Consider the following 27,898-nt stretch of genomic DNA (forward strand, 5'->3'; position numbering starts at 1 on the left):
GCGGTTCTAGACGCTACAGTCTGGAACCGCGCGACCGCTACGGTCGCAGGTTCAAATCCTGCCTCGGGCATGGATGTGTGTGATGTCCTTATGTTTGTTAGGTTTAAGTCGTTCTAAAAGGTCTAGGGGACTGATGACCTCAGCTGTTAAGTCCCATAGTGCTCAGAGCCATTTTTTGAACACCTTTGTATTTTTATGAAAAAGGTAATTTATAGCTGTAGGCGCTGTGTGCAACTTACTGTAGCGTCTAAATAGTGGGTCATACATACTGAAATAAAGGAATAATAATTTATACATCTTTATCGCTAGCGTAATGCTATTTGTGTAGGAGTATATCGAATTTTGTGTTTCAAATGGTTCAAATGGCTCTGAGCACTATGGGAATTAACGTCTGAGGTCATGAGAGCTACTTAAGTCTGTAGCGCCTAGAACCGCACGGCCACACCGGCCGGCAGGAAGTGAAAGAAATGCAACATTGGAAGCAAAATAACGAGTAGTGGATGAAGAAACAATGAAAGAAGCAGAGCAGCACAGTCGAATAAGGCATTCATCCCTAATATATGTCTACTGGAACCAAACATTAGGGTTAATCTGAGGAAGGAATTTTTGAGAACGTATTCCGGATCACCATAATGTAAGGAAGTGAGATGTCGCCAGCACACCAGTCGACAAAGATGAAGTGAAGATCGATTAGTAGGCGCTGGATCGAGCGAGCCTTTCACGAGAGAGGCCAGAGACACTCCTACAAGCAACGAACCGCCAACGCCCTCTCGACAGTATGTATTTAGGCCGCCACCGCTGACCGGTGGGCACCACTAACTCACTCCTCCAGTTGTCATCTGTCAGTTCATTGCACAGTGGGCTCAGTTAACATCGCAGGTTATGACTGTATATAGCGGCCAGATTAGTGCCTATAGCTGAACTAGCAGTGAGACTAGTTTGTCATAACAAGATTACCGATATTGTATGCAAGAGGACTATTACAAATGAGCTTGTACCACTAGGTGGACTCTTTTCAAGTTAAGTAAATGTTCGTGTAAATAAAGAACCATATTAATCCATGTGTGCATTGCTGTTGTAGAAAGGGAATACCGGCCACCCATAACAACATCCTCTCCCTTGCATCCTTGCGATACAGGAATCTACAGTTGCGACGGGGATACTACAGGACTGTGAGAAAATCTTTAAAGAGAATGGAAGCGTTTGAAGCTTGGTGTCACGAAGAAACAGGCGCCATTAGTTTACACGTACACAACACAATTCGTCGTCTTCGGTAACATGCAAATTTATAGATATTTCCTCTCTGTACATCTTTCCTTGTGGTCTTCTCCAACGAATGAATCTTTTACTTTCTGTCACCAGTAATATCGTCAGCAGACGCCTAAAGCTTGCAGCCCTAACAAATCTACATCTACGTGATTACTATGCTATTCACAATAAAGTGCCAGGCAGAGGGTTCAATGAACCGCCTTCAAGCTGTCTCTCTACCGTTCCATTCTCGAACGGCGCGCTGGAAAAACGAACACTTAAATTTTTCTGTGCGAACCCTGATTTCCCTTATTTTATCGTGATGATTATTTCTCCCTATCTAGGTGTGTGCCAACAGAATGGTTTCGCAATCGGAGGAGAAAACTGGTGATTGAAATTTCATGGTAAGATCCCGCTGCAACGAAAAACGCCTTTGTTTTAATGATTACCACTCCAGTTCACATATCATGTCTGTGGCACTACCTCCCCTATTTCGCGATAATACAAAGCGAGTTGCCCTTCTTTGTAATTTTTCGATGTCATCCGTCAGTTCCACATGACGCGGATCCCACACCGCACAGAAATACTCCAGAATAGAGCGGACAAGCGTGGTGTAAGCAGTCTCTTTAGCAGACCTGTTGCACCTTCTAAGTGTTCTGCCAAGGAATCGCAGTCTTTGGTTTGCTCTACCCACAATATTATCTATGTGATCGTTCCAATTTAGATTATTTGTAATTGTAATTCTTAAGTATTTTATTGAATTTACAGCATTCACATTTGTGTGACTTATCGCGTAGTCGAAATTTAGCTGATTTCTTTTAGTACTCGTGTGAATAACTTCACACTTTTCTTTATTCAGGGTCATTTGCCACTTTTACACCATACAGGTATCTTATCTAAATCATTTTGCAAGTCGTTTTGATCATCTGATGACTTTACAAGGCGGTAAATGACAGCGTCGTCTGCAAACAGTGTAAGACGGTTACTCAGATTGTCTCCTATGTCGTTAATATAGATCAGGAACAATAGAGGGCCTATAACACTTCATTGGGGAACGCCGGATATTGCTTTTGTTTTACTCGATGATTTTCCGTCTATTACTACTAACTGTGACCTTTCTGACAGGAAATCACGAATCCAGTCGCACAACAGAGGCGATACTCCGTAGGCACGCAGTTTAGTTAGAAGACGCTTGTGAGGAACGGTGTCGAAAGCCTTCTGAAAATCTAAAAATAAGGAATCAATTTGACATCCCCTGTCGATAGCACTTCATGAGTACAAAGAGCTAGTTGTGTTTCACAAGAACGATATTTTCTGAATCCGTGCTGATTCTTTGTCAATAAATCGTTTTCTTAGAGGTACTTCATAATGTTCGAATACAGTATATGTTCCAAAACTCTACTCCAAATCGACGTTAGTGATATAGGCCTGTAATTCGGCTGATTACTCCTTCTTCCCTTTTTGCGTATTGGTGTGACTTGAGCAATTTTTCAGCCTTTAGGTAGGGATCTTTCCGTGAGCGAGTGGTTGTGTATAATTGCTAAATATGGAGCTATTTTATCAGCGTACTCCGAGAGGAACCTGACTGGTATACAATCTGGACCGAAGGCCTTGCCTTTATTAAGTGATTTAAGCTGCTTCGTTACTCCGAGGATATCTACTTCCATGTTTCTCATCTTGGCAGTTGTTCCTGATTGGAATTCAGCAATATTTACTTCGTCTTCTTTGGTGAATCAGTTTCGGACAACCGTGTTTAATAACTCTGCTTTAGTGGCACTGTCATCAGTGACTTCACCGTTGTTATCGCGCAGTGAAGGTATTGATTGCGTCTTGCCACTGGTGTGCTTTATGTACGACCAGAATCTCTTTGGGTTTTCTGAATTATAATTGAATACTAGACGACAAGTGTCACACATCGGAATGACTTCTTATTATGATCTGTATATTAATTGACGGTGCAAGAGTTATTCACAGGTAAATTTAAATGGTTGAAGATATAACCAGATGCTAATAATTCTAGTTTCTACGTAAATGAATGAGGCTTCACAGGACAGGAATTGAAGTTATTCGCAACACAACTGTCTAATGGCTTCCAATAAAATGCAGGAATGGAGCGCAGAGTGTTTTAACGAGCCACTAAAACTGGTTGACTATGTGTGAAATTAAAAGAACGCATTTTTCCTGTGTCGACTTAAGTGAATGTTTAGTGTTTTTCAATTATAAATACAGTCATTAATGTGCAAAGTAGTGGTAATAAGTTAGTTCACCAAGTAAACGAATTTCCTTTGTGTTAAATGTTTAAACTTCGCCCTTAAATTCGCTTTAGGAAAGGAAAAAAAATCCCATTACAGGCGCCGCAGAGAATCTTATCGTAGCCCTTTTAACGGGAAACAGAACAACCACGTTTTCCTGCAAAACGGCAGCGCAATGAGTCGAGACAAGATAAAAACACTTGCCCTCGCGCCGGCCGGCCGTTTTCTGGAACATCTGCTCCGCCGTTGTTACACACGAGCGAACATGCCGGCTCTATAGCGATTCGGCTCGGAACCGACGTTTATCGCGAAGCGGAATTAGCCAGAGAAGCGCCTGGTTTTCTTATTTGATCGTATTTTGCCGGGAAAAGTAATTAGAGGCGTGTAATTACCACGATCAGATAGGGGAGCTGGTGGCCGAGCGAAAAGTAATTGACTCTCGCGCCGCTGCCAGTATTGCAAGTGCCGTGTGTACTCAGCGTACACCGGCGAACCGACGGCAGCGCGCGGTGGTAGCTTTGCGTACCAGATGCAGGCAGAGCCAATTGCGAACGCTAGCGGGATGAGGTGGGCGCATCCTTCATGGTAATACGAGTGGGTGCTGCGAGTACGTTCATTTTACGAAATGAAGTTCCGCCGGTGGAAAGAGGACTGTTTGGTGCTATGTGCAAGAATAATGAATCAGCAGCACTATAGAACCGCACGCTAAGGGTGCTGTTACTTACAGGGAAGTACTCGTATCGTATTTGGACGAGTATAAGGAAACGAAAAAAGACGTGAATAAATTTTTTACTTGCTATAGTGATGGGTAGCTCTTTTCTAAAATTCTGAGAATGAAAACATGGTCCAAGTAGGCCGTATTGTATTTAATATCTATGCAATTGGTCAATTTAAAAAATGGTTCAAATGGCTCTGAGCACTGTGGGACTTAGCATCTGTGGTCATCAGTCCCCTAGAACTTAGAACTACTCACACGTAACTAACCTAAGGACATCACACACATCCATGCCCGAGGCAGGATTCGAACCTGCGACCGTAGCAGTCGCGCGGTTCCGGACTGAGCGCCTAGAACCGCTAGACCACCGCGGCCGGCCGGTCAATTTCAACCATGGGTCATTTTCAAGCACCTGTAGCGTAAGGTCGGGTAAGAGTACGCGTCTGAAAAGAGTTCGCAGTGGCATTTTCTCTACAGTGGCAACACTGACAGACAAGGAGAAACCACATTCAGTTGTTGCTTCTATAGTGACACCATCACAAGTAATCTTGAAGATCTGCACCAGATTTGTTGGTTATAGCAGGTAAAAATAAGTTTTTGATTCAAATTAGGTAATCTTTAAACCGTATATCGTAAGCAATAAGCACTACCAAGGTACGCACTAGAAAATAAAATTATTTGCCAAAAGAGGCACAGTTTTGTGAGGGACAATCCAGGGCACGACAAACAGTGCTACCAAGCAGTGACTGCCATTTCTGATATTTTTTTGAACTGTGCCGCGCATCGGTTAATAGTTCTCTGCAAGATGTGGGAAAGATTACGCGCACACTTCTAACTCGTCCCCCCTCCGCCTTTGTTTCTAACGGTTACTAATCCAGGAAGGCGCATTAGGCAGAGAGATGTGAGTGCTTTGTTTCGAGCTCCATATTCTAGACTAACTCCAGTCCAAACAGCTGAGAAATCCTTCGAGTTAACTGAAATGTTCCCGTTCAATCTGGTTGTCTGCACACCAGAAGACTTTTCTCCATCAGAAATCACTGAGAGAGTCGAATTTCCAACAACTGAAGAAGGCAAATGAGTTCAACAGGAGCCCACGGACAAATGCTACCCCTCATTGACAGATGATCTGAATGTGTATTCACCAGGGGAAAATCAAGAACATTACACATATAAAGTTCAGAGATCTGATGTTCGAACTGGGGGTCCTGGCGGAGGTTCGAGTCCTCCCCCGGGCATGGGCGTGTGTGTTTGTCATTAGGATAATTTAGGTTAAGTAGTTGTAAGCTTAGGGACTGATGACCTTAGCAGTTAAGTCCCATAAGATGATCTCTCAGGTGATAAAAGAATCCACATTAGTGCCGCATTCAGATCTCTGAGAGGGGACTGCCGTGATCGAATACTGGAGATTTAGAACAGTGCCAAATTGTGATCCTTCTTTCCGTTGTCGCTAATGGTCACGCCTTGTGTACTTATCACGTACCATTTTATAAGCGGGAAGCATCTTCAATGCATTCACATGTTTTGATAGATTTTTAAATAACCCTAACAAGTTACTTTTACACCAGACGACTATTGGTACTAAGCTGTACCTTTTCTACAGCGTGGTCCATTGATAGTGACCGGGCCAAATATCTCACGAAATAAGCATCAAACGAAAAAACTATTAAGAACGACACTCGTCTAGCTTTAAGGGGGACACCAGATGGCGAGCTCCATATTCTAGACTAACTCCAGTCCAAACAGCTGAGAAATCCTTCGAGTTAACTGAAATGTTCCCGTTCAATCTGGTTGTCTGCCCGCTAGATGGCGCTGCCATAAGTCAAACGGATATCAACTGCGTTTTTTTAAAATAGGAACCCCCATTTTTATTACATATTCGTGTAGTACGTAAAGAAATATAAATACCAGTGCGGAAGGTATTTGCCATGTGATACATTACCCGTGTTATAATGGGCCGTTTACCAATTGCGGAAAAGGTTGATATCGAGTTGATCTATGGCTATTGTGATCAAAATGCACAACGGGGGTGTGCTATGTATGCTGCTCGGAATCGTGGAAGACATCATCCTAGTGTCCGGAGCGTTCGCCGGATAGTTACGTTATTTAAGGAAACAGGAAGTGTTCAGCCACATGTGAAACGTCAACCACGACCTGCAACAAATGGTGATGCCCAAATAGGTGTTTTAGCTGCTGTCGCGGCTAATCCGCACATCAGTAGCAGACAAATTGCGCGAGAATCGGGAATCTCAAAAACGTCTGTGTTTAGAATGCTACATCAACATCTGTTGCACCCACACCATATTTCTATTACAATAGAAATTACGGGACGATGACAGATTTTTTGCACGCGTTCTATTTAGCGACGAAGCGTCATTCACCAACAGCGGTAACGTAAACCGGCATAATATGCACTATTGGCCAACGGAAAATCCACCATGGCTGCGACAAGTGGAACATCAGCGACCTTGGCGGGTTAATGTATGGTGCGGCATTATGGGAGGAAGGATAATTGGCCACCATTTTATCATGGCAGTCTAAATGGTGCAATGTATGCTGATTTTCTACGTAATGTTCTACCGATGTTACTACAAGATGTTTCACTGCATGACAGAATGGCGATGTACTTCCAACATGATAGATGTCCGGCACATAGCTCGCGTGCGGTTGAAGCGGTATTGAATAGCATATTTCATGACAGGTGGATTGGTCGTCAAAGCCCCATACCTTGGCCCGCACGATCACCGGATCTGACGTCCCCGGATTTCTTTCTGTGGGGAAAGTTGAAGGATATGTGCTATCGGGATCCACCGACAACGCCTGACAACATGCGTCAGCGCATTGTCAATCCATGTGCGAACATTACAGAAGGCGAACTGCTCGCTGTTGAGAGGAATGTCGTTACACGTATTGCCAAATGCATTGAGGTTGACGGACATCATTTTGACCATTTATTGCATTAACGTGGTATTTACAGGTAATCACGCTGTAACAGTCCGCAGCTCGTGGTCGTGCGGTAGCGTTCTCGCTTCCCACGCCCGGGTTTCCGTGTTCGATTCCCGGCGGGGTCAGGGATTTTCTCTGCCTCGTGATGACTGGGTGTTGTGTGATGTCCTTAGGTTAGTTAGGTTTAAGTAGTTCTAAGTTCTAGGGGACTGATAACCTCAGCAGTTGAGTCCCATAGTGCTCAGAGCCATTTGAACCATTTGAACGCTGTAACAGCATGCGTTCTCAGAAATGATAAGTTCATAAAGGTACATGTATCACATTGGAACAACCGAAATGAAATGTTCAAACGTACCTACGTTCTGAATTTTAATTTAAAAACCCTACCTGTTACCAACTGTTCGTCTAAAATTGTGAGCCATACGTTTGTGACTATTACAGCGCCATCTATCACAAAGCGAAAAAAGTGGTCCAACTAAAACATTCATATTTCTTTACATTCTACTCGAATACGTAATAAAAAATGGGGGTTCCTATTTCAAAAAACGACGTTGGTATCCGTTTGACCTATGGCAGCGCCATCTAGCGGGCGAACCAGTGCTCCACCTGGTTTCCCCCTTCAAGCGAGACAGATTTCGTTCTTTGTAGTTTTTTCGTTTGACGCTTATTTCGTGAGATATTTGGCCCGGTCACTATCAATGGACAACCCTGTATAATTAATCAGTCGACGTCTTGCACCAGCAGGATGATCTCACAAACCTGCAGAAAGAGCCACACTAAGGTCTTGTGGAGCAATCACTGCAGTATAGCAAATCCTGCATACTATATCATCCTACCTTAATTCCTGGCCTGTGTCTCTCGTTGGACATGTGAGCGATGGTGTCGTCTCAGTTACGTGTCTTACTGGGGTAGTCAGCTATTTTCTTTTTTCTTGTGGTCACTGGTTTTCAGACAGATCTCACGTAGCCCTTCATTACTTCCTCTCCCGCGCTAATCTCTTCATCTCAGAGCTGCACTCACAACCTACACGCTTTGTATTACTACGTTGTTGTTGTTGTGGTGTTCAGTACAGAGACTGGTTTGATGCAGCTCTGCATGCTACTCTATCCTGTGCAAGCTTCTTCGTCTCCCAGTACCTACTGCAACCTACATCCTTCTGAATCTGTTTAGTGTATTCATCTCTTTGCCTCCCTCTACGATTTTTACCCTCTACGCTGCCCTCCAATACTAAATTGGTGATCACTTGATGCCTCAGCATACGCGCTACCAACCGATCACTTCTTCTAGTATACTGCGTACACAGAGGTAATGAGAGGTGGGCAACAGAATGGTGTGACAACTGTAGTCATAGAGTCGCTGGACAGGAGCAGAAATGATTAACGGAAAAGAAATACAACAAGCAGATTTATTTAAGTTGTATTCCTCCAAGTGAACGAATGCTCTTTACAAATGATGCAGCAAGAAACAGAGGCCGACTCATACAAAAGTGACAAACATTATGTACGACCCTCAACTAGGCGGCGTCTGCGTGGGGTCACGTAGCAAAGTGGCCCCGAGCACAAATAGACTGAGCGGCTGCCGCCGGCCGTCCTTTATTGGGGTAGGAAAGGGTGCTCGAAGTACAAAGCCAGTGGAGGTGTGGCTCTGTGGACGTTCACCGTTTTGTCCGCCAGATCCCGCGTGCCTGCTGTCGGTATCAGACGGAAACTTGTCATTCCGTTAACAACCTCGATACGGCAGTAGGGTGGTATCGATATGTGATACCGCACGATGTCCTCAGTTTTTTGTTGGATATATTCCAATCTCGGCGAAGAGGAAAACAAAGAGGAAAACAAAACGAAATTGATAGGAAGTGCAAATTGGCTAAGGAGGAATGGCTAGAGGACAAAGGTAAGGATGTAGAAGCATATACCACTAAGGGTAAGAGAGATACTGCCTACAGGAAAATCAAAGACCTTTGGAGAAAAGAGAACCACCTGTATGAATATCAAGAGCTCAGATCTAAAACCAGTCCTAAGCAAAGAAGGGAAAGCAGAAAAGTTGAAGGAGTATCAAGAGGTCTGTACAAGGAAGATGTGCTTTTAGAGCAATAATATGGAAATGGAAGAGGATGTAGAGAAAGAAGAGAAGGAATACATGATGCTGTGTGAAGAATATGACAAAGCACTGGAAGACCTAAGTCGAAACAAGATCCCGGGAGCAGATTACATTCCATTAGAACTACTGATAGCCTTGGGAGAGCCCGCCACGACAAAACTTTTCCATCTGGTGAGCAAAATGTATGAGACAGGCGAAATACCCTCAGACTTCAAGAAGGATATAATAATCCCAATTCGGAAGAAAGCTGGTGGTGACAGGTGTGAAAGTTACAGAACTGTCAGTTTAATAAGTCACGGCTGAAAAATACTAACACGGAATCCTCTACAGAAGAATAGAAAAACTCGTAGAACCCGACCTCGGGGAAGATCAATTTGGATTCAGGAGAAACGTAGGAACACGCGAGGCAATACCGACGCTATGACTTCTCATACAAAATAGCATTTGTAGAGTTAGAGAAAGCTTTTGACAATGTTGACTGGAATACTCTTTTTCATATTCTGAAGGTGGCAGGGGTACAATATAGGGAGCGAAAAACTATTTACAATTTGTACTGAAACCAGATGGCAGTTATAAGAGTCGAGGGGCATGAAAGGGAAGCACGGGTTGGGAAGGCAGTGAGACAGGGTTGTAGCCTCTCCCCGATGTTATTCAATCTGTATATTGAGCAAAAAGTAAAGGAAACAAAAGAAAAATTCGGAGTAGTAATTAAAGTCCATGGAGAAGAAATAAAAACTTTAAGGTTCCCCGATGACGTTGTCAGAGACAGCACAGGACCTGGAAGAGCAATTGAACGGAATGGACAGTGTCTTGAAAGGAGGATACAAGGAGAACATCAACAAAGACAAAACGATAATAATGGAATATAGTCGAATTAAATAAGGTGATGCTGAGGGAATTAGACTAGGAAATGAGACACTTAAAGAAGTAAATCAAAATAACTGATGATGATCGAAGTAGGGAGGATATAAAATGTAGACTGCCAATGACAAGAAAAGCGTTTCTGAAAAAGATAAACTTCTTAACATCGAGTACAGATGTCAGTGTTAGGAAGTCCTTTCTGAAAGTATTTACATGTAGTGTAGCCATATATGGTAATGAAACATAGACGATAAACAGTTCAGAGAAGAAGAGAATTGAAGCTATCGAAATGTGGTGCTACAGAACAATGCTGAAGATTAGATGGGTAGATAACGTAACCGGTAAGGAGGTAGTGAACAGAATTGAGGAGAAGAGGAATTTCTGACACAACTTGACTAAAAGAAGCGATCGGTTGTTAGGACACGTTCTCAGGCATCAAGTGATCATCTGTTTAATACTGGAGGGAAGCGTGTGGGGCAAAAATTGTAGAGGGAGACCAAGAGATGAATACAGTAAGTAGATTCAGAGGAATGTGGGTTGCAGTAGTTACTCAGAGATGAGGAGGCTTGCACAGGATAGAGTAGCATGGAGTGCTGTGTCATACCAGAGTTTGGACTGAAGACCACAGCAACAACATCCCGATCTCTGTTTCGCTTAAGTTTTAGCTTTTTACGGCTCGTTCCTACAGTATTATGAGAGTTGTTTCTTGATGTTTTAACCCATGTCCTATCACACTGTCCATATTTCTAGCACTAGAACAGCGAAAGTGGTCAAAATACACCATTGAGATTTTACTTTTGGCAATAACGAATTACGATTTCAACTTATTTCTCCCGAACTTTGAGCTTTGCTCTTATTTCTTCTACTTTTGACGCTAGTGTACTGCAGTTGACTGAATTTTCACAATTTCATGTATATTTCGTGAAGCATATTTATAACAGCGGGAGGAGTCAGTTCACCCACATCGTGTCTCCTTTTTAGAGCGTTGCTGCTCTCATAATTACAAAGGTACTTGCGCTGCATTTGGAACTGGTAAACAATCGTTTTCCCTACTGCTGATATGCACATTTTTGTAAACGTTGTCACGCTAGGCAGTGAAACTTAACTTTTTAGTCGTATTTCGTGGGTTACTGTTGTTGCTCGGCGCATCAGTTAGTGTTGTTTTGCCTGTAACAGACATTTTCTATTACGTCTCGCCACAGCAGTCATACTCATTAAGACATTTTGCCTATTCTGCAGAATTGAGATGTTGAATCAGGATGTCAGATGGTGATGACACTGAAGATAGCAAGACAGGAGTAGTTACCGTCAGTGGATGTCTCTGCATTCGATTCTCTTCGTGTCCCAGGGGTCGACTGGCGGAGCGGTGAAATTGGCGGCTAGAGATTCTACGAAATGGGAGGTCGCTCACACGTACTGAAACAAAGAAGAGGGCCCACAACATATGAACGCCACCGAGTAGATGAATCCGTCATCAGTGCCTTCTTAATTCCTTTTAGTGAGTCTATGCTACGTATCATAAGGAAACACACGTGATCAAATAATTGGGATGAAATAAAAAACACTATTTTGTCCGTATCGTTCGAGGAATTGGAGAAAATGAGTGGTATGAGATCAGCCAGAGGTGTTTTTTATGTTAAAGGTTTTTTCTAGCATGACCATCGGCCGCGTTCTAGGGAGCCTAATTATATTCGGAATAAAATGATCAGTGCGAGATTCTGCTAAGATATTAGATTCCTCTGCTTCGCTCAGAAGTCATCTCGAGCTCGACGCGTCTCTCTTATTTCTGGAACTTCGTGTAAAACTGGTTCAACTTTACTGCTCTGGTGAAAATAATACACTTGATGAGAAGTTACATAGCTAGAGGTCGGTTTACCCGGTTTATGCTAAACAAACCTTGCGAATGCGGATTCAAGTTTTGGGTGACTGCAGCCGTAGCATCCAAGTATATTTTCAATGCCTTCGAGTACATTGTTAAGGAGGAACGCCAACCAGACAAACAGCTATTGGGAAGTTACTTCGTTCTTCGCCTCATACAGCCATTTCTAAACTAAGGACGAAATATGATAACAGACAACTTTTAGACACTTCTAGAAATTTCACAGAGAGAAACGACGTTGGTAGGAACATTGAACGAGACTCACCGAGAAATCCTCGACAGCGGATGAAGGTTGGTTAGTTTGAGGGATGGGACCAAGCAGCGAGGTCATCGGTCACATCAGATTAGGTAAGAATTGGGAAAATGGTTCAAATGGCTCTGAGCACTATGGGACTCAACTGCTGAGGTTATTAGTCCCCTAGAACTTAGAACTAGTTAAACCTAACTAACCTAAGGACATCACAAACATCCATGCCCGAGGCAGGATTCGAACCTGCGACCGTAGCGGTCTTGCGGTTCCAGACTGCAGCGCCTTTAACCGCACGGAAGAATTGGGAAAGAATTAAGCCGTCCCCTTTCAAAGAAACCATTCCGGCATTTGCCTAACGCGATTTAGGGAAATCACGGAAAACCGAAATCAGGATGGCCGGACGCGGGTTTGAACCGCCGTCCTCCCGAATGCCAGTCCAGAGTGCCAACTACTGCGCCACCCGGCTCGGTAGCGCGAAGAACAGTAATTCTAACGCAGTTCTGCATTTTTAAAAAAACCTCGGCAGTACACCATCCAAGGGAAGAATAACAACGTCATTATTCTCTGTATCTAAACCTTGAAACAGCAGCAAGCGAAGAAGGAATGAAGAAATCCTAAACTGCTACCCTTTACAAAAGTATAGTGCATACATCGCTGGTCAAATGATTCTTAGATATCCAACTAAGGTTGCGTGCAGAAGATGGACGGTGCATGTCCTTTACAACATCTTAGACATGACAGCAAGCGAACGAGTAACGCCTGGACGACCGAACAAATAATTATAAGAAAAAAAACAAAAACGAAAGATATTTGAAACTGGAATGCGCAAAGGGAACAAGAACCACGACGTCCGTGTGAAATACAACTAGCCGTATGGGGAAAATGTGTGCAGACTCCAACATTCATGAACAAACGACATAACTGAAGAAGTTCTAGGAACTTTGGGAGGAGGTCACATTTATGGGTATGAATGTGCTTTGTACCGAAAATAAGAATCTAAAAATGTTAGAACTTCCACGTAAAGCATTGATTCAAATGAGTACATGAGATACAGATGAACAAAAATAAATCATAGGTTTTACTTTAACCATGTTGTGTGTTTTAAATGAAAATCGCTTTATGACTCAAATGACGATTTTTCGCTGCTCTAGGAGTATCACATTTTCGTCGTTCTAGTGCTAATCACACTGTTCTATACATTCTTATTCTGATCCTTTCTGCGGCCAGCCTCCTCATTTCTTATACTGTCACTACACACATACTTCCATAACACTACAACGCAGTTATTTCCGGTTTTTGTCGCAGTCTGTGGCTCGTATCTTTAAGTGTCTGATATTGCAGATACTTTAGCATTCTCGTGATGCTACCCCGTGGGTCGAACAGATCTCTGACCATTTGTTCTGTCTTTCTTTGTATACGTATGTCATCGAAATGTGCATTCCCAGAAATTTTTTCCTTCCAAATTCAAGCCTTTGTTTGATACAAATGAAATGGAAACGAGTGTTTGGCGTCATTGGCCAGGAGGCCCCTTACGGGGCAAGTCCGGCCGCCTTGGTGCAGGTCTTATATTCGACGCCACATTGGGCGACCTGTGCACCGAATGGGGATGAAATGATGATGGAGTCAACACAACACCCAGTTCCTGAGTGGAGAAAACCCCACACCCAGCTGGGAACCGAACCCGGGCCCGTAGGACAGCAATCCGTCACGCTGACCACTCAGCTATCGGGGCAGGCTTTTGATACAAATAAACTGTGTTAAGGTGACATATAGATCGGCACAGCTTCACTCCAGCTCTGAGGATTAATGCGCTCGCTTCTTGACAAAGTATGGCATTCTCGTACTGCTCTATGTCACCTCATTTTTCAAGATTGTCCGCACCATTACAGTCTTTACACTAACGTCATTACTTGCTATTAGAAAGATCTACCAACCACTTTTCATTCTTTGCCAAATTTGTTCCTTGAGCGCAGCTGAGCGTGGAGAGGGACACGTGAGGCCTTGTAAGTTAAGCGGGTCAGAGCTGAAATGTGTACGAGCTTTGACGGCCTTCCAGTTTCTCGGAAGGACGTGCAAAATGGCCCCAAAACGGAGAATTTGCACGTTCACCTTCTAACCGTGGCCTTCTAACTCTGCGCAAGCGGATAATGAAAACTTTCTACTGCAGAGAAATCCACTTCTGTCGTATCAGATGCTAGCGCATAGAATATTTAATGTTTTCATGATCGATGTTCAAGACGCCCTTTTTACGCCTTTGGCATCTAGCGAGTTTGAGTAGCTATCAGCACACGTGATGTAGTATGTCCCTCTTTCACGATCCAGTTTCATATATTACTGGGTTCTTTCAAATAATAAAGATACATGCGGGAATGGCTTCTGAACGGAGACGCTGTCGGATTCCATTTTGCATCCTTGTCCATTCGAGATTTTGCTCTATCTCTAATGACCTCGAGACTGAGGGGACGTTACAATCAAAAAGTCATATCCTGTTTTTACTTTTGGTAAGATACCAACATTGTACAAGCCATCAGTAAATTTTATGACACTTTTCAGACCTGATGTTACGATGCATATTGCAGCTATTACTCTTCACATCCGATGCCGGTATATGATGTGTATTCAGTACATAAAGCCGGCTGGGGTGGCCGAGCGGTTCTAGGCGCTACAGTCTGGAACCGGGCGACCGCTACGGTCGCAGGTTCAAATCCTGCATCGGGCATGGGTGTGTGTGATGTCTTTATGTTAGTTAGGTTTAAGTAGTTCTAAGTTCTAGGGGACTGATGACCTCCGCAGTTAAGTCCCATAGTGCTCAGAGCCATTTGAACCATTCAGTACATGCAGTAAACAAAACTTTGTTCCACGAATTTCAAACCAGGCTTGAAAACTTGACTCAGTGGCAGTGTACAACGGACTATATTTTGCTCCGGTGAAACTGTTGGGTAGTGGGTATGACACATATAAAAAAAAAGAGACTGATTCTGCAACTTCGTGTTCACACATGTAGATTCACAACGATCCGTTAGAAAGGGCTGTGGTATCTCGAAGGAAGAGGAAAGAGACTGCTCATCAACAGAATTAAATTCACTGACAACCAGTCTGCAGTTACGCTCTCCGTTGTTTTACTGATGGTATTTAATTTAAGTGATCGATTTCGAAACTGTGCAATCTTCTGGCATGACTGTGGCAATCGAGCTCAAGCGAGACACTGAAGTAACTAAACTGACCACTTAAGGTTCTTCAGCTGAATGGATTATTCATTGCTTTAAAGTGTTTCGTTGAAACACGAAGCCGAAAAATCACTTTTTATATGTCAGGCCCACTACACGACTACCGATGATAGTAATGGAAATAGGGCCAAACCGTATATCAACAACAGATGTGTTGTTTACCAAGGTGGTAAACACGTTACAGCTGTAAACAGGATACTAGAAAAATGCAGTCAAACTACGAGGGACATTGCTTACAAAACACTGGGGTGACCCCTTCCAGGCTATTTCACAGTTATATGGGACCAGAAATAACAGGCGGCGACATAGGTATACAAAGAAAGGCAGCAGAAATGGTCATAGATCTGTTTGGCCCACGGGATATCACCAAAAGAATGCTAAAATGCTTGCAATGGCAGGCACTTAAAGATACGAGGCATATTCGGAAACAAAAGGTCCGATTAGGTACGAAATGGAAACCACTATGAAAATCCGATGGAACTTTGCACATATGTGCTGGACAGTGTCTTCAGCGTGCCTGTCGATCGCTTCACGTCGCTCTTTTCAAATCAGAGCGCAAAGTGATCACGTAAATGGAAATGCCGTGTGGCTAGGGCCTCCCGTCGGGTAGACCGTTCGCCTGGTGCAAGTCTTTCGAGTTGACGCCACTTCGGCGACTTGCGTGTCGATGGGGATGAAATGATGAATGATAAGGACAACACAACACCCAGTCCCTGAGCGGAGAAAATCTCCGACCCAGCCGGGAATCGAACCCGGGCCGGTAGGTGTGACATTCCGTCGTGCTGACCACTCAGCTAGCAGGGGCGGACAGTGATCACGTAGAAATGCCTAAAACAATAGTGTCTCCCGCCAAATATGTAGATCTGGTGAGAGATTTCGCCTGAAGCTATGCAAGCCACCTAACATAAATGCCAGCGTTTCTTTCTTCTAGACAACTTTAAGCCGCATTCTGCAGGGGCAATGTAGACGCTCCTGCAGCGTTTTCGATGGGTAGTATTTGATCACAACACAGCCCTTAATTGACTCCCTCCGTTGTTCATCTCTCCTCACATTAACCGCTGGCTACGAAGACAACATTTTGGCACAAACGACGAAGGCAGACCAGAGTAGAGAATTGGCGGGAAGCACAGGCGGCTGCTTTCTGTGACAAAGGTACTGGAAAGCTTGTACAAGGCCACGACAAACGTCTAAGTTGGAGCGGCGACTACTTAGAGAGGTATCTGGAAGGTGTGGCTAACTGTTGCTCATAAAAAAAATTTCACTGTGGTTTTCATTTCGTGATTTATCGGACCGTACTTTCCGAACAGCCTTCGTACAAATGTGACTACCTGTCAAAACCCTGAATATCCATTTTTGCAGTGCGGACCGCTGCTTGACGTGCAGGAAGACAATGAGGGCTTGGAATGTACCGTTAGGGATGTGGACCATGCTAATTCCAGCACCATGGCCAGCTATGATAGATTTCTCACTGAATATCACTCTGATCGAGGTGGTCCCACATATTCCCAGTTGGGTTTAAATCCTCAAATATAGCGACCTGTGCAGTACAGTAAACTCATGCTGGTGCTCTTCGAACCGCGCGCGAACACAGCGAGTTGTGTGACATTTCACATTGTTCTGCCGGTAGATGCCGTCGTGCCAAAGGAAAACAAACTGCAAGAGGGGGGCGGACTTTGTCTCCAAGGATAGATGCATACTTATATTGATCCACTACACCTTCCGAAATGTCCATATCACGCATGCATGCCACGAAAACATCTCCAGAACTACAACGCTCCATCTTCCAGCCTGGACCCTTCCGAAATTTCGGACATTTCGCTCCGTACACGCCAACGGCCATCTTTCCAGCGGAGGATGAAAAGCGATTCATCTGAAACGGCCACCTGTCGTCACTCAACGGGCGTGCTGATGGGCTACTGGCGTCCCGATTCCAGCTTTCTTTGTAGACGAAGAGCAGTCAGCATGGAGCATGAGCTAGGCGCGAGCAGGGGAATCCCAAACAAAGCAACGTTCGCTAAATGGTTGGTGAGGAGACACTGTTGCTAGTTCCTTGGTTCATCTAGACAGTTAGTTGCTCCACTGTTGCTCGTGCACACCTCCGCAGTTTTACCTCTGTCATCTATGGCTAGTGGTGCACCACAGATGCCTCGGCGCCGATTTTGGAGTCACCATTTTGCCATATACAGATAATTTAACCAAGGCGGCACGCGAAAAGCTTACAAACTTAACCGTTTCAGAAATGATTGCAGCCATGGCCCGAAAGCCAATGATCATGCCCTTTTAGACGTGAGATTAGGCGCTCCGTTTCTGTAATACGACAATGGCTGCACTTTTTTCTACGCTGACGCTGGAAAAGACGAGCCTGTCCTTGGCTCGAGGTCGTGCAGTTTAGACACAAATTGTCATTCCTGCAGTTCCAAGGGGGGAGAGAATAAAATGGTTCAAATGGCTCTGAGCACTATGGGACTAAACATCTATGGTCATCATTCCCCTAGAACTTAGAACTACTTAAACCTAACTAACCTAAGGACAGCACACAACACCCAGTCATCACGAGGCAGAGAAAATCCGTGACCCCGCCGGGAATCGAACCCGGGAACGCGGGCGTGGGAAGCGAGAACGCTACCACACGACCACGAGCTGCGGACGGGGAGAGAATAGATATTACCTTTCTTCTTGATCCGTCCTTGCTGGTGGGTACCTGTAAAAATGAAGTAGACACACTCTGATGGGGATTAGTAAAACTTAATCCCTCAGCAGGTCAGGCCAACGCGTGGTTGGCCCAGTCCGGTTGCGGGAGTGGCCCGCCTTCTCGTAGAACTTCCTGGCGATGGCGAAAATCCTATCCCGGAGCGGCAGGATCCCGGTGTCCTCGTGGAGTTGGCGCGTCGAGTAGCGCCTCGGAAGATGCTTGGCAATCTTCAGGGCGCGGTTCTGTATCCGCTGGAGGGTCACAACGTGAGCATCTGCGGCTTTCCCCGAGACCAACGCTGCACACTCTAACAGTGGGCGGACCAATGTTAGGTAAAGCGTGATGCCGTGTTGCGGTGCCAATGACGACTGCGGATTTAGCAGTGGATACAGGGCGCGAAGGCGTCCTATTGCTGTCCCTCTGACATCACGAATGTGATGCTTCCAGGTGAGCCTGCGGTCTAGGGTGACTCCTAGGTATTTTGCCGTCCCACTACATGGGATAGGTTCTCCCAGGATTTCGACTGGCGTAAGCCCTGGCGGCAGTAGTAGTCGGGTGAAGACAACTGCCTGGCTCTTTGTGGCGTTGAATGCAGCCGCCATGTTGTCGCCCATGAGCCCAAGGCGTCGCACCCGCGTTGGAGGCGGTTTCTCAGCACTTGGGCGTTCATGCTGCGAGTGAACAGGGCTGTATCATCCGCATCGCACTAGCACGCTTCATATTCCCTCGACGACTGGTGCTGCCACCTGCCGTCCGGTTGTTGCACGTTGTCATCGAACATAGGCGTGGTCACATTAATGTGACTGGACCGTGTAGATGCAAACGAGCCCGTGAGAGCCTACTTACAAAGTTACATGAAACAGTATTTAGTGAGGAATCCTGCAATATACAGCAGACGCCAAAGCCTTGCTTTTGTGGGGAGCACGAATCCGTATTAGAGAGATGCACCGCATGCAGAGAGTAGCCATTTTTCGCACGCCACATCTGAAGTCGGCTATGGAGTACTCATTTCTTCGTTAAAGGATAACAGCCAAAATGTGCAGAAGAGGCGAAGTGGAAGGTTCCTGTACGGAACATCGTCAAACTCTGTCAGAGAAATCTGGTCTTGGTTCCATGAATCTTCCCCGAGTACTTGTGATAATTTGAGCTCGACTTTGGGTAGCTCTGACCTACTCGGGATTTACAACAACTATAAAAAGAGAGAGTCGCTACCATTTACTCATCGCTTGTGCGAAAAACGGCAGCACCATGCAGTTCCGTTGCTGCGGCACTTACAAACAACACATGTCCATACAGTTTTGATCCGAAATGACCCGAACCATCTAGCTGAAAGGTACCTATGTCTAGATAAGCGTGTGAACGACTAATAAATGGACTATGACGCATATTGACTCTGAGGCACAACGAATGTGTTCGCGTTTTGCTCTCTAATACGTCGTGGTTTAGCGCCGTCCCCGAGAACTGATGCAGCAGTGAACATAAAATTATTTATTCAGGAACACCACAGTATAAATTTTCTGACTCTCATAGGACGAACAACTATGAACATTCAGGTTCTCAGTAACTGTATTGTGGTGAATAAAACATATAGCGGTCATATCCCTTGTTCTTCTGAAAAGAAATCATATTGAACAAATACCAAGAGTACCGTTATTCACCACCAGTTTTCGTCAACAGAACATCATCAGGTAACATAAAATAATATACATGAGTCTGTAAAGTATGGTGTCATTCTTATGGCGTCATAAACGAAAGTAAAAAAATGTCCTAGTTCACAGAATTTTCTGTCAGTAGGTATTTTTCTAATTTTGTTGTATAATGTCACAGAAATAACGATAGGATACGGACTGATGTAGATAAATTGGAATTACCTAGTGACCAAAACTGGTAGTGAATAACGATACTCTTATTGGCTGTTAAATATGACTTTCTTTAAATATTTACGAGCTGTGGGCATCACCTGCACTAAACACTTTGTCCTTCTGCTACTTAGTATATGCAGTTGTCATTACCGATATATTTTACCATTTTGAAAGAGCTGAGTTACCACATGCGAGAGTAATTTTGACAAATCAATGACACCTGTACTGCAAATTATTTTCTGTGGGACAAACTCAACAGCTCAGCGCAATTCTGTACGAATAACAACAGTTGTAATATTGTCGAAACGTGCACACGTTGATATTGATGCCTTTGCTTGACGAACATCTTTGGGTTTTGTTGCCTAGCAACTGTTTCTCTGGCATCTCGGTAGGTGGCACCCTGGCAGTGCCTCGTGTGCGATTTAAGCGTGTACGTAGCGTACACCAGAAGTCTGTCTGCTGGGGGTTTACTGTCTCCGAAGGAGTCTCTCTCGATCACAGGCTCACTTGCTAGCCCTGGAGGTCCGCTCGCCCCATCTGGTTGGCGGATTACTTCGAGGAGCAAGTCTGTGCCTACTGGAGAGACGCCGCTACCTGATGTCTGTGCGATAGCATGTTGTATTTGGGAGTTCTGCCAGGTCTGTTTCCTGCTGCCTTGGGTGATAAACGTGATCACATACACCATCCACCGGTGGCCGAACCGCATAATAACCCTGACATAGTGGTTCGGTGTGGGGCGGCGGAGGGGTGAGGTGGACTGCGGCAGTCGTCGTGGGGTTGTGGACCACTGCGGCTGCGGCGGGAACGGAGCCTCTTCGTCGTTTCTAGGCCCCCAGTTAACATACTATACAATGCAATACAATACCATGGAAGTTACTCCCTGATACTTTGACAGATGTCTTATGATCCTGTCCCTTGTTCTTGTCACGTACCTGGCTAGAAAATAAAAGTTATTCACTATTTTGAAAGAGGGAAGCAACCGTATTTTTCACTATGATACCACTTTCAGGAGCTGAAGTAGGTCTTCCTCTTGAGTTGCTCGCCGACGGTCTGCAATTTGAGTAATGGTGATGGCGTGGTCACTAGAACCACTTCCTTGAGGTGGTTGGTTGAGGTTTAGTTTCCCCAAATCGCATTAGCGAGATGCCTTGATGTTGGCCTTAACGACTCCATTAACCATTCTTTTTCCATTTCCGTTCTAGTTAGTCCCTTCTCTAGCAGCCAATGGAACATTGGACGGCAATAAGAGTAAATGGCTCTGAGCACTATGGGACTTAACATCTGAGGTCATCATCCGCTAGAACTTAGAACTACTTAAACCTAAGTAACCTAAGGGCATCACACACATCCATGCCCGAGGCAGGATTCGAACCTGCGACCGTAGCGGTCGTGCTGTTCCAGACTGTAGTGCCTAGAACCGCTCAGCCACTCCGGCCGGCCACCTTCAGAAGGCTGTTGACAACATGCATGAGTGAACAGCTGTCTGAAGATGAACCTTCCGGCTCGAAACCGATTACGGTCCTATTTACTTAAACAAATAGCATTATTAAGAGTGGATGTTTTCTGTCTTTTTTGTAGACTATGGCGTTGTTTCTCTAAGTAAGTAGCACAGTCAATGGTGGCTTTGGAAAAATCGGTCTGCATTTTGTACACAGCCACGGTCTCGGAAACGTGTTCGACAAAACAGCAACAATAGAGCACTTTAATAAGTGGTGCTGTGCTTGGAGGTGTTGAGCTGCAGGGAACGCTTGTCCCTGTGTTGAAGGATGAAGATCAGCAAGTGTCACAAGTGTCACGTTCTGCGGCCAGAGCTTTCGTTCACGTAGAAATGAGAAATATGGTGAAAGCTTCCAACACGCGAGCGACTCGAGATGCGGATGCCGCGGGCCCCTCGCGTGCTGGGCTGCGATGGGCCCCCAGATAGCCGCGCCGGACTGGTTGCTGGGATTTAAACGGCGCCCGGACCATAAAGCGGCGCAATCTTGATGCTGCGGTCCCGGTCCGGCAGCTGGGAGGTGGGCGGCCGAAGCATACCTGCCGCCGCGTCCAGCTTGCCCCCGGCCTGGCCGTGGGCAGTGCTGGAACTGGGTGAAGGACGCGGCCAGCCTCTGTGGGACGACCGCCCGCCGCTCCCACGTCAGCAGCCCGGGAACGTCTGACGTGTCCGGCGGCGGCGCGAGTAGCGGCTCCTGGTAGAAAGTGGTTCCAGCTATTGCCAGTGGGATGTGACACGTTCGACTGCCTCTTTCCGAGAGCTCCATATACACTGAGGAGCCAAAGAAACTGTAATATGGCAAGAACTATGCCCCTTACATGAAGTCATTAAAGATCACCGAAGGCACGTTGAGTTAACAGTAGGGCTGAACAGAAATGACTGACCAGGCACATGTCCATTATAATTATCCGGGCTGTTATGCCGTGGTCGGTTGATGAATTCTGAGTTGATTCCCAACGTTTCGTCTCCGACTACGGGAGACATCTTCAAGGGGGTCCGTAGCTTGATGGTCCAACACACACACTGGCTCGCTACTGACTGCCGCTAAATTCCGTGTCCGCGCGCCCCCGCGTGACGTCACGTGTTTTGAAAACGTCAGTGCAATTGGCCGCTGTCCGTCGCCGTCGATCGCCGTTGCCATCACCCAGTAGTGGACGAGTGGTACACATCTTCTTTAACACCGGCATCCATATACCGTTTAATTTGACTCCCTCCTCCTTTCGGTTGAAATTATTTGGGTGTTTAGCGATTTCGATTGCCTCCCTGTAGAGCCTTTCGTAGTATCCGCTCGTGGCCGCTAGTACTTGCGTCTCCTCGAAACGAATATTGTGGTTCCCTGGCTGGAAAGCATGCTCCGCAACAGCTGATCGTTCCGTTTCTCCTCTTCTACAATTTCCCTTGTGCTCTTCCAAACGTTTAGAAACAGTTCTTTTGGTGGTACCCACAGCTGCATGGGATCCTATACACTCCAGATTTTTCCAATGGTTTGCGAGCGTCCTTGGCAGGCCTAAGGTATTCCTGTATCTTCCTGGTGGGCTTGTAAATTACGGTAATATTCCGCTTCGTCAAGATCCTCCCTATTCTTTCCGTTACATTTTTAACAAACGGCAGGAAAACCTTAGATTTTGACCCCCTTGAAGATGTCTCCCGCAGTCGGAGACGAAACGTTGGGAACCACCTCAGAATTCATCAACCGACCACGGCATAACAGCCCGGATAATTATAATGGACATGATATTTCCGGCCGTGAAAGTTTACATTTTGACCAGGCACAATGAATTTTGTAGAGGGTATAGTATGGACGTATTGGAATAATTAATGTTGGGTGATGGTTTTAAAGTAATTCACGCGACATGAAAACTTTGTGGAAATGCGTCGATTTACTGGAGGCTAGGTTATCGCAGGATAGTATTCAGAGTTGACCGCGGCCAGATGGCGGCGCGCAGCTGGGGAGCGGCGAAGGGAAGCGACAATAGGCAGCTTAGGGCGGCTCAAACTCCGAGAAAGTGGTAACGGGGCGCGGCCTCCAGCTGCCTTAAGATGAGTGACAGTGAGGAGGTGGTTGACCCCATGCTGGTGTACTGGGAAGCAGATGGAGAACTTGAACGCCTGTTGATAAATGCCCGTCGCCCCGTTTTCAGTGAAACATGCAAGAAAGCCGCGCAAAGCTATGGTGGAGCGGTCAACAGAGGCCGAAATATGCGTGTTCGTGACTATAGCAACTTTATGCTGAATTCACGGTCCGCAGAGTCTGTAGTAAATCAGGCGAAGAGCGACAGAATGAAATACGCCGACCTCCGATGGGAACATAGGACCAAGGAATTTGAAAACTATCCTGGGAATCAGAATTTCGGAAAAAAAATGGTTCAAATGGCTCTGAGCACTATGGGACTCAACTGCTGTGGTCATAAGTCCCCTAGAACTTAGAACTACTTAAACCTAACTAACCTAAGGACAGCACACAACACCCAGCCATCACGAGGCAGAGAAAATTCCTGACCCCGCCGGGAATCGAACCCGGGAACCCGGGCGTGGGAAGCGAGAACGCTACCGCACGACCACGAGATGCGGGCCAGAATTTCGGAAAATTTGGTGTTTTATACAGATGCTAACCTTGATGGGTGGCCTGGGAGGAGCTAAATAGGAAAAGTTCAGAGGAAGGGAAATTTTTTGGGAATTTGTTCACTTCCCAGAGCAGGCATTGGTCGGTGCTGGGAAGTGACACATAATTAATGCGACTTGCACTGCAATTGGCGTAATTGATTTCTCTGGAGGGGAAACTGAGGTGAAGAGCGGACTGGAAGAAGTCTCCGTAGAGGTCTTCCGTTTCCAGCTTGCCTAGAGTGTGGACGTGGCGCTCTTTACTCAGCTTGCCTAAAAGAGGGTGAGCATCTCTGCAATTTAGGATTTAGCAAACGGAACGATTGAGCTTGGAGATAGAAAGTTTTCGTTCAGCTACGCATTGAGCAAGACAGCTAGGAGTGAATAGACGAGCGCAGCCTTGCAACACTACGAGGCCGGCGGACGTCCGCACAGCGACGCCGCCCCACCACGTTGAATTCGGTGATATTGCGCCTGCTCCGGCTTGAGTTAGGCCACTGATTAATTTGTTAGATCACGTCGGCAAAGTTTCCACGAGGGTTTCATGGGCCATGTATTGTAGAATTCTTCTCGCACTTCGCCTTACGCCTGGGTCAGTCGATAGGAATTAATTTTGATTTATCGCACTTTGCTCCATGTAAACGCAATTTATTCCCACTGCCTGTTAGGAGAGTCATGTAATGTGATGATTGAAGGTCATGAGTTAAAACAAATTTTTGCTAATCGACTGCATCTGTTTTCAATCAAGTAGTTGAAATTCCAAGTCACTTTCTTAATTAATTTTATGTTCAACTTTTGCATCTGGTGTTCAATAGCTGAATATAACATCAATTTGCACCCCTTTTTAATTGAAATGGATCAATTCTGAATCAATTAATGTCAACACTGCCATCGCAGTTGAATCAGGAGTCACAAGGCCTTATTACTTTCTTTGCGTTATTCGATATTGTGGCAGTTTTGCACTCTCTGTTGATCTGTTAGTCAATTAGCTGGGGTGAACACACGCCAAAAATAGATAAGTGATGGGTGGGATGTTACAAAACTGGTGCAACTGCCGAATATCGAGTAAGGCCCCCGCGAACATGAAGAAGTGCCGTAACACGACGTGGCAGGGACTCTACTAAAAATGTGAAGAGAATTGACACCGTGAATACTGCAGGGCTGTCCATAAATCCGTAATACGAGGGGGTGGAGCTCTCTCGTGAACAGCACGTTGCAAGGCATCCCAGATATGCTCAATAATGTTCATGTGTGAGGAGTTTGATAGCCAGCGGATGTGTTCCTGGAGCCATTCTGTAGCAATTCCGGACGTGCGGGGTGTCGCATTGTCCTGCAGAAATTGACCAAGTCCGTTGGAATGCGCACTGAACATGAATGGATGCAGGTTGTAAGGTAGCAGATTTTGCACCTAACATGATCCTAAATCAGTACTAATACACCGAATAATAATTGATAATTGGCCCACCGGTAGGAGAGAATGGACACAGAAAAGGAAGTCGTGTGTGTCATGTCAGACTAATGGGATGGGCTCAGAGGCTGGAACACGGCTGGAACCCCTAAGTAAGGTGTTTATGTCATGTCAAACTAAAGGTATGGCCGCGTCCGGACCCCTTTGTCGGCTGGCACTTCAGACCACCAAAGACGTTCGGAGAGGCTGGGCCATCACAACAAGAAGCGAGAAGGAACTATATGCGAAAGAGAGAAAGACGATTTCGCACCACAGTGGAATATTTGCGGAAGACTGTGACTGGATTGGCGCAGAGCGCGTAGAGATACGTGCTAAAAGTTTGGCGGCAACAGTAACCGCGGGAAAAATCTGTGTCGTGGTTGGGTACAAACGCCACGGATACATGGAAGTCTGTGTCGTAATTGGCTACCAACGCGCACGGATCCATGCGGCGAAGAACGACCAGGTTTGCAAAAACTCTGAAGGAGGACTCTGGGGTCGGCTGTGGAAGAGAGCAGTCGCGGTGTCTGGCTGCCCTGCTTGGAGAGCGTGGAGGGAAGTAGGTTGGAGAAGTTACCGGCATTGAGTCCAGTGGTTACTCTCCAAGTGTGAATAGTTTAGATCATTCGACTCCACACACGTAGCACTATCTGTTCCTCTGAGGAGAGAAACAGATTTGTACTGACTTGTGGTGTTCATATGAAGCCCGCATCTCGTGGTCGTGTGGTAGCGTTCTCGCTTCCCACGCCCGGGTTCCCGGGTTCGATTCCCGGCGGGGTCAGGGATTTTCTCTGCCTCGTGATGGCTGGGTGTTGTGTGCTGTCCTTAGGTTAGTTAGGTTTAAGTAGTTCTAAGTTCTAGGGGACTGATGACCATAGATGTTAAGTCCCATAGTGCTCAGAGCCATTTTTTTGTTCATATGAAATCTGAAGTGTACCTTTGTTGCCGCACACTTGAGTCGACCAACTACTCTTGGCATATGTGCAAGTAGCCTGAGTATTGACTAGTGACCGACTCCGAAATTGAACACTTACGTACAGGAGTTTACGGGCGCAAACCACGTCCACGTTGGAGATTAAAGCCAAGCTCGCTCACGGGAAAGACGGCATCACGACGCTGGCTGGGCCGATCATCGTAATCATCACGAAGAATTACGGTGATATTAGCAATATCAGCCAAAGTAGGGCACTGTAATTCTATATGAGTTCGTATTCCGCTAGCTCTTTGACTGGCGCTATCTAAGTCTGTGTCCGTTCAGGCAGAACTGCAATAGAGTCACTTGCAGGTTCAGTGTTGACTTAAGTAGTTAGGAAAAGAGGATACATTGTGCCAATCATAGGCTAGTTAGGTTAGCGAGTGTATTGTATTGTTATGTTATGCTAGAAATATTGCTCATCCTGTTCTGAATAAATCTTAATTTGGTATCATATGCTAATCACCGCATTATTGATTTCGTAGCTAGCAATCACCATATTCTTGTATAATAATTACAGTGTAATGGTAATTTCGATGCAAATGATACTGGGGGCATCACCGCGCGTTTAAACAGAGCCAAATTAAGTCAGATAGCAACTCAAATTCGACTAAGACTACCAATAGATATTTTTCAATAAATCGATAATTTTACGATAAACCCCTCGTACGTTGCAAGGTGATCAGACAGGATGCTTACGTACGTGTCACCTGTCAGAGTCGTATCTAGACGTGTCAGGGGTCCCATATCATCCCAACTGAACACGCCCCACGTCATTACAGAGCCTCCACCATCTCGAACAGTCACCTGCTGACATACAGGGTCCATGGATTCATGAGATTGTTTCCATACCTGTACACAATTTGAAACAAGACTCGTCCTACCAGGGAACATCTTTCCAGTTATCAACAGTCGAATGTCTGTGTTGACGAGGCATAAAGCTTTGTGTCGTGCAATCATAAAGGGTACACGAGTTCGCCTCCTAAAGCGCATATCGATTATGTTTCGTTGAATGGTTCGCGCGCTGACACTTGTTAATGGTCCAGCAATGAAATCTGCAGCAATTTGCGAAAGGGTTCTAGTTGTGTCACGTTGAACAAGTCTCTTCAGTCTTCGATGGTCTCGTTCTTACAGGATCTTTTCCCGACCGCAACGATGTCGGAGATTTCATGTTTTACCGGATTCCTGTTATTCACGGTAAACTCGTGTTATGGTCGCACCAGGAAATTCCCACATGATCGCTACCTCGGAGATGCTGTGTGCCATCGCTCGTGCGCCGACTATAATACCACGTTCAAGCTCACTTAAATCTTGATAACCTGTCATTCCAGCAGCAGTAACCGATCTGACAAATGC

General features: G+C 45.5%; 1 protein-coding gene across 1 annotated transcript in view; it reads right to left on the reverse strand.

Annotated features, from left to right (window-relative positions):
• LOC126263507 (trypsin delta-like) overlaps nt 1-22,287 on the reverse strand; it is a 562,206-nt gene extending 539,919 nt beyond the window's left edge. The window contains exon 1 of the mRNA XM_049960600.1: nt 22,061-22,287. Coding sequence (XP_049816557.1) covers nt 22,061-22,287 — 227 coding nt within the window. The remainder of the gene's footprint in view (nt 1-22,060) is intronic.
• Nucleotides 22,288-27,898: the final 5,611 nt, after the last annotated feature.

This window comes from Schistocerca nitens, chromosome 6 (genome assembly GCF_023898315.1).
Source record: "Schistocerca nitens isolate TAMUIC-IGC-003100 chromosome 6, iqSchNite1.1, whole genome shotgun sequence".
Classification (NCBI taxonomy): Eukaryota; Metazoa; Arthropoda; class Insecta; order Orthoptera; family Acrididae; genus Schistocerca; species Schistocerca nitens.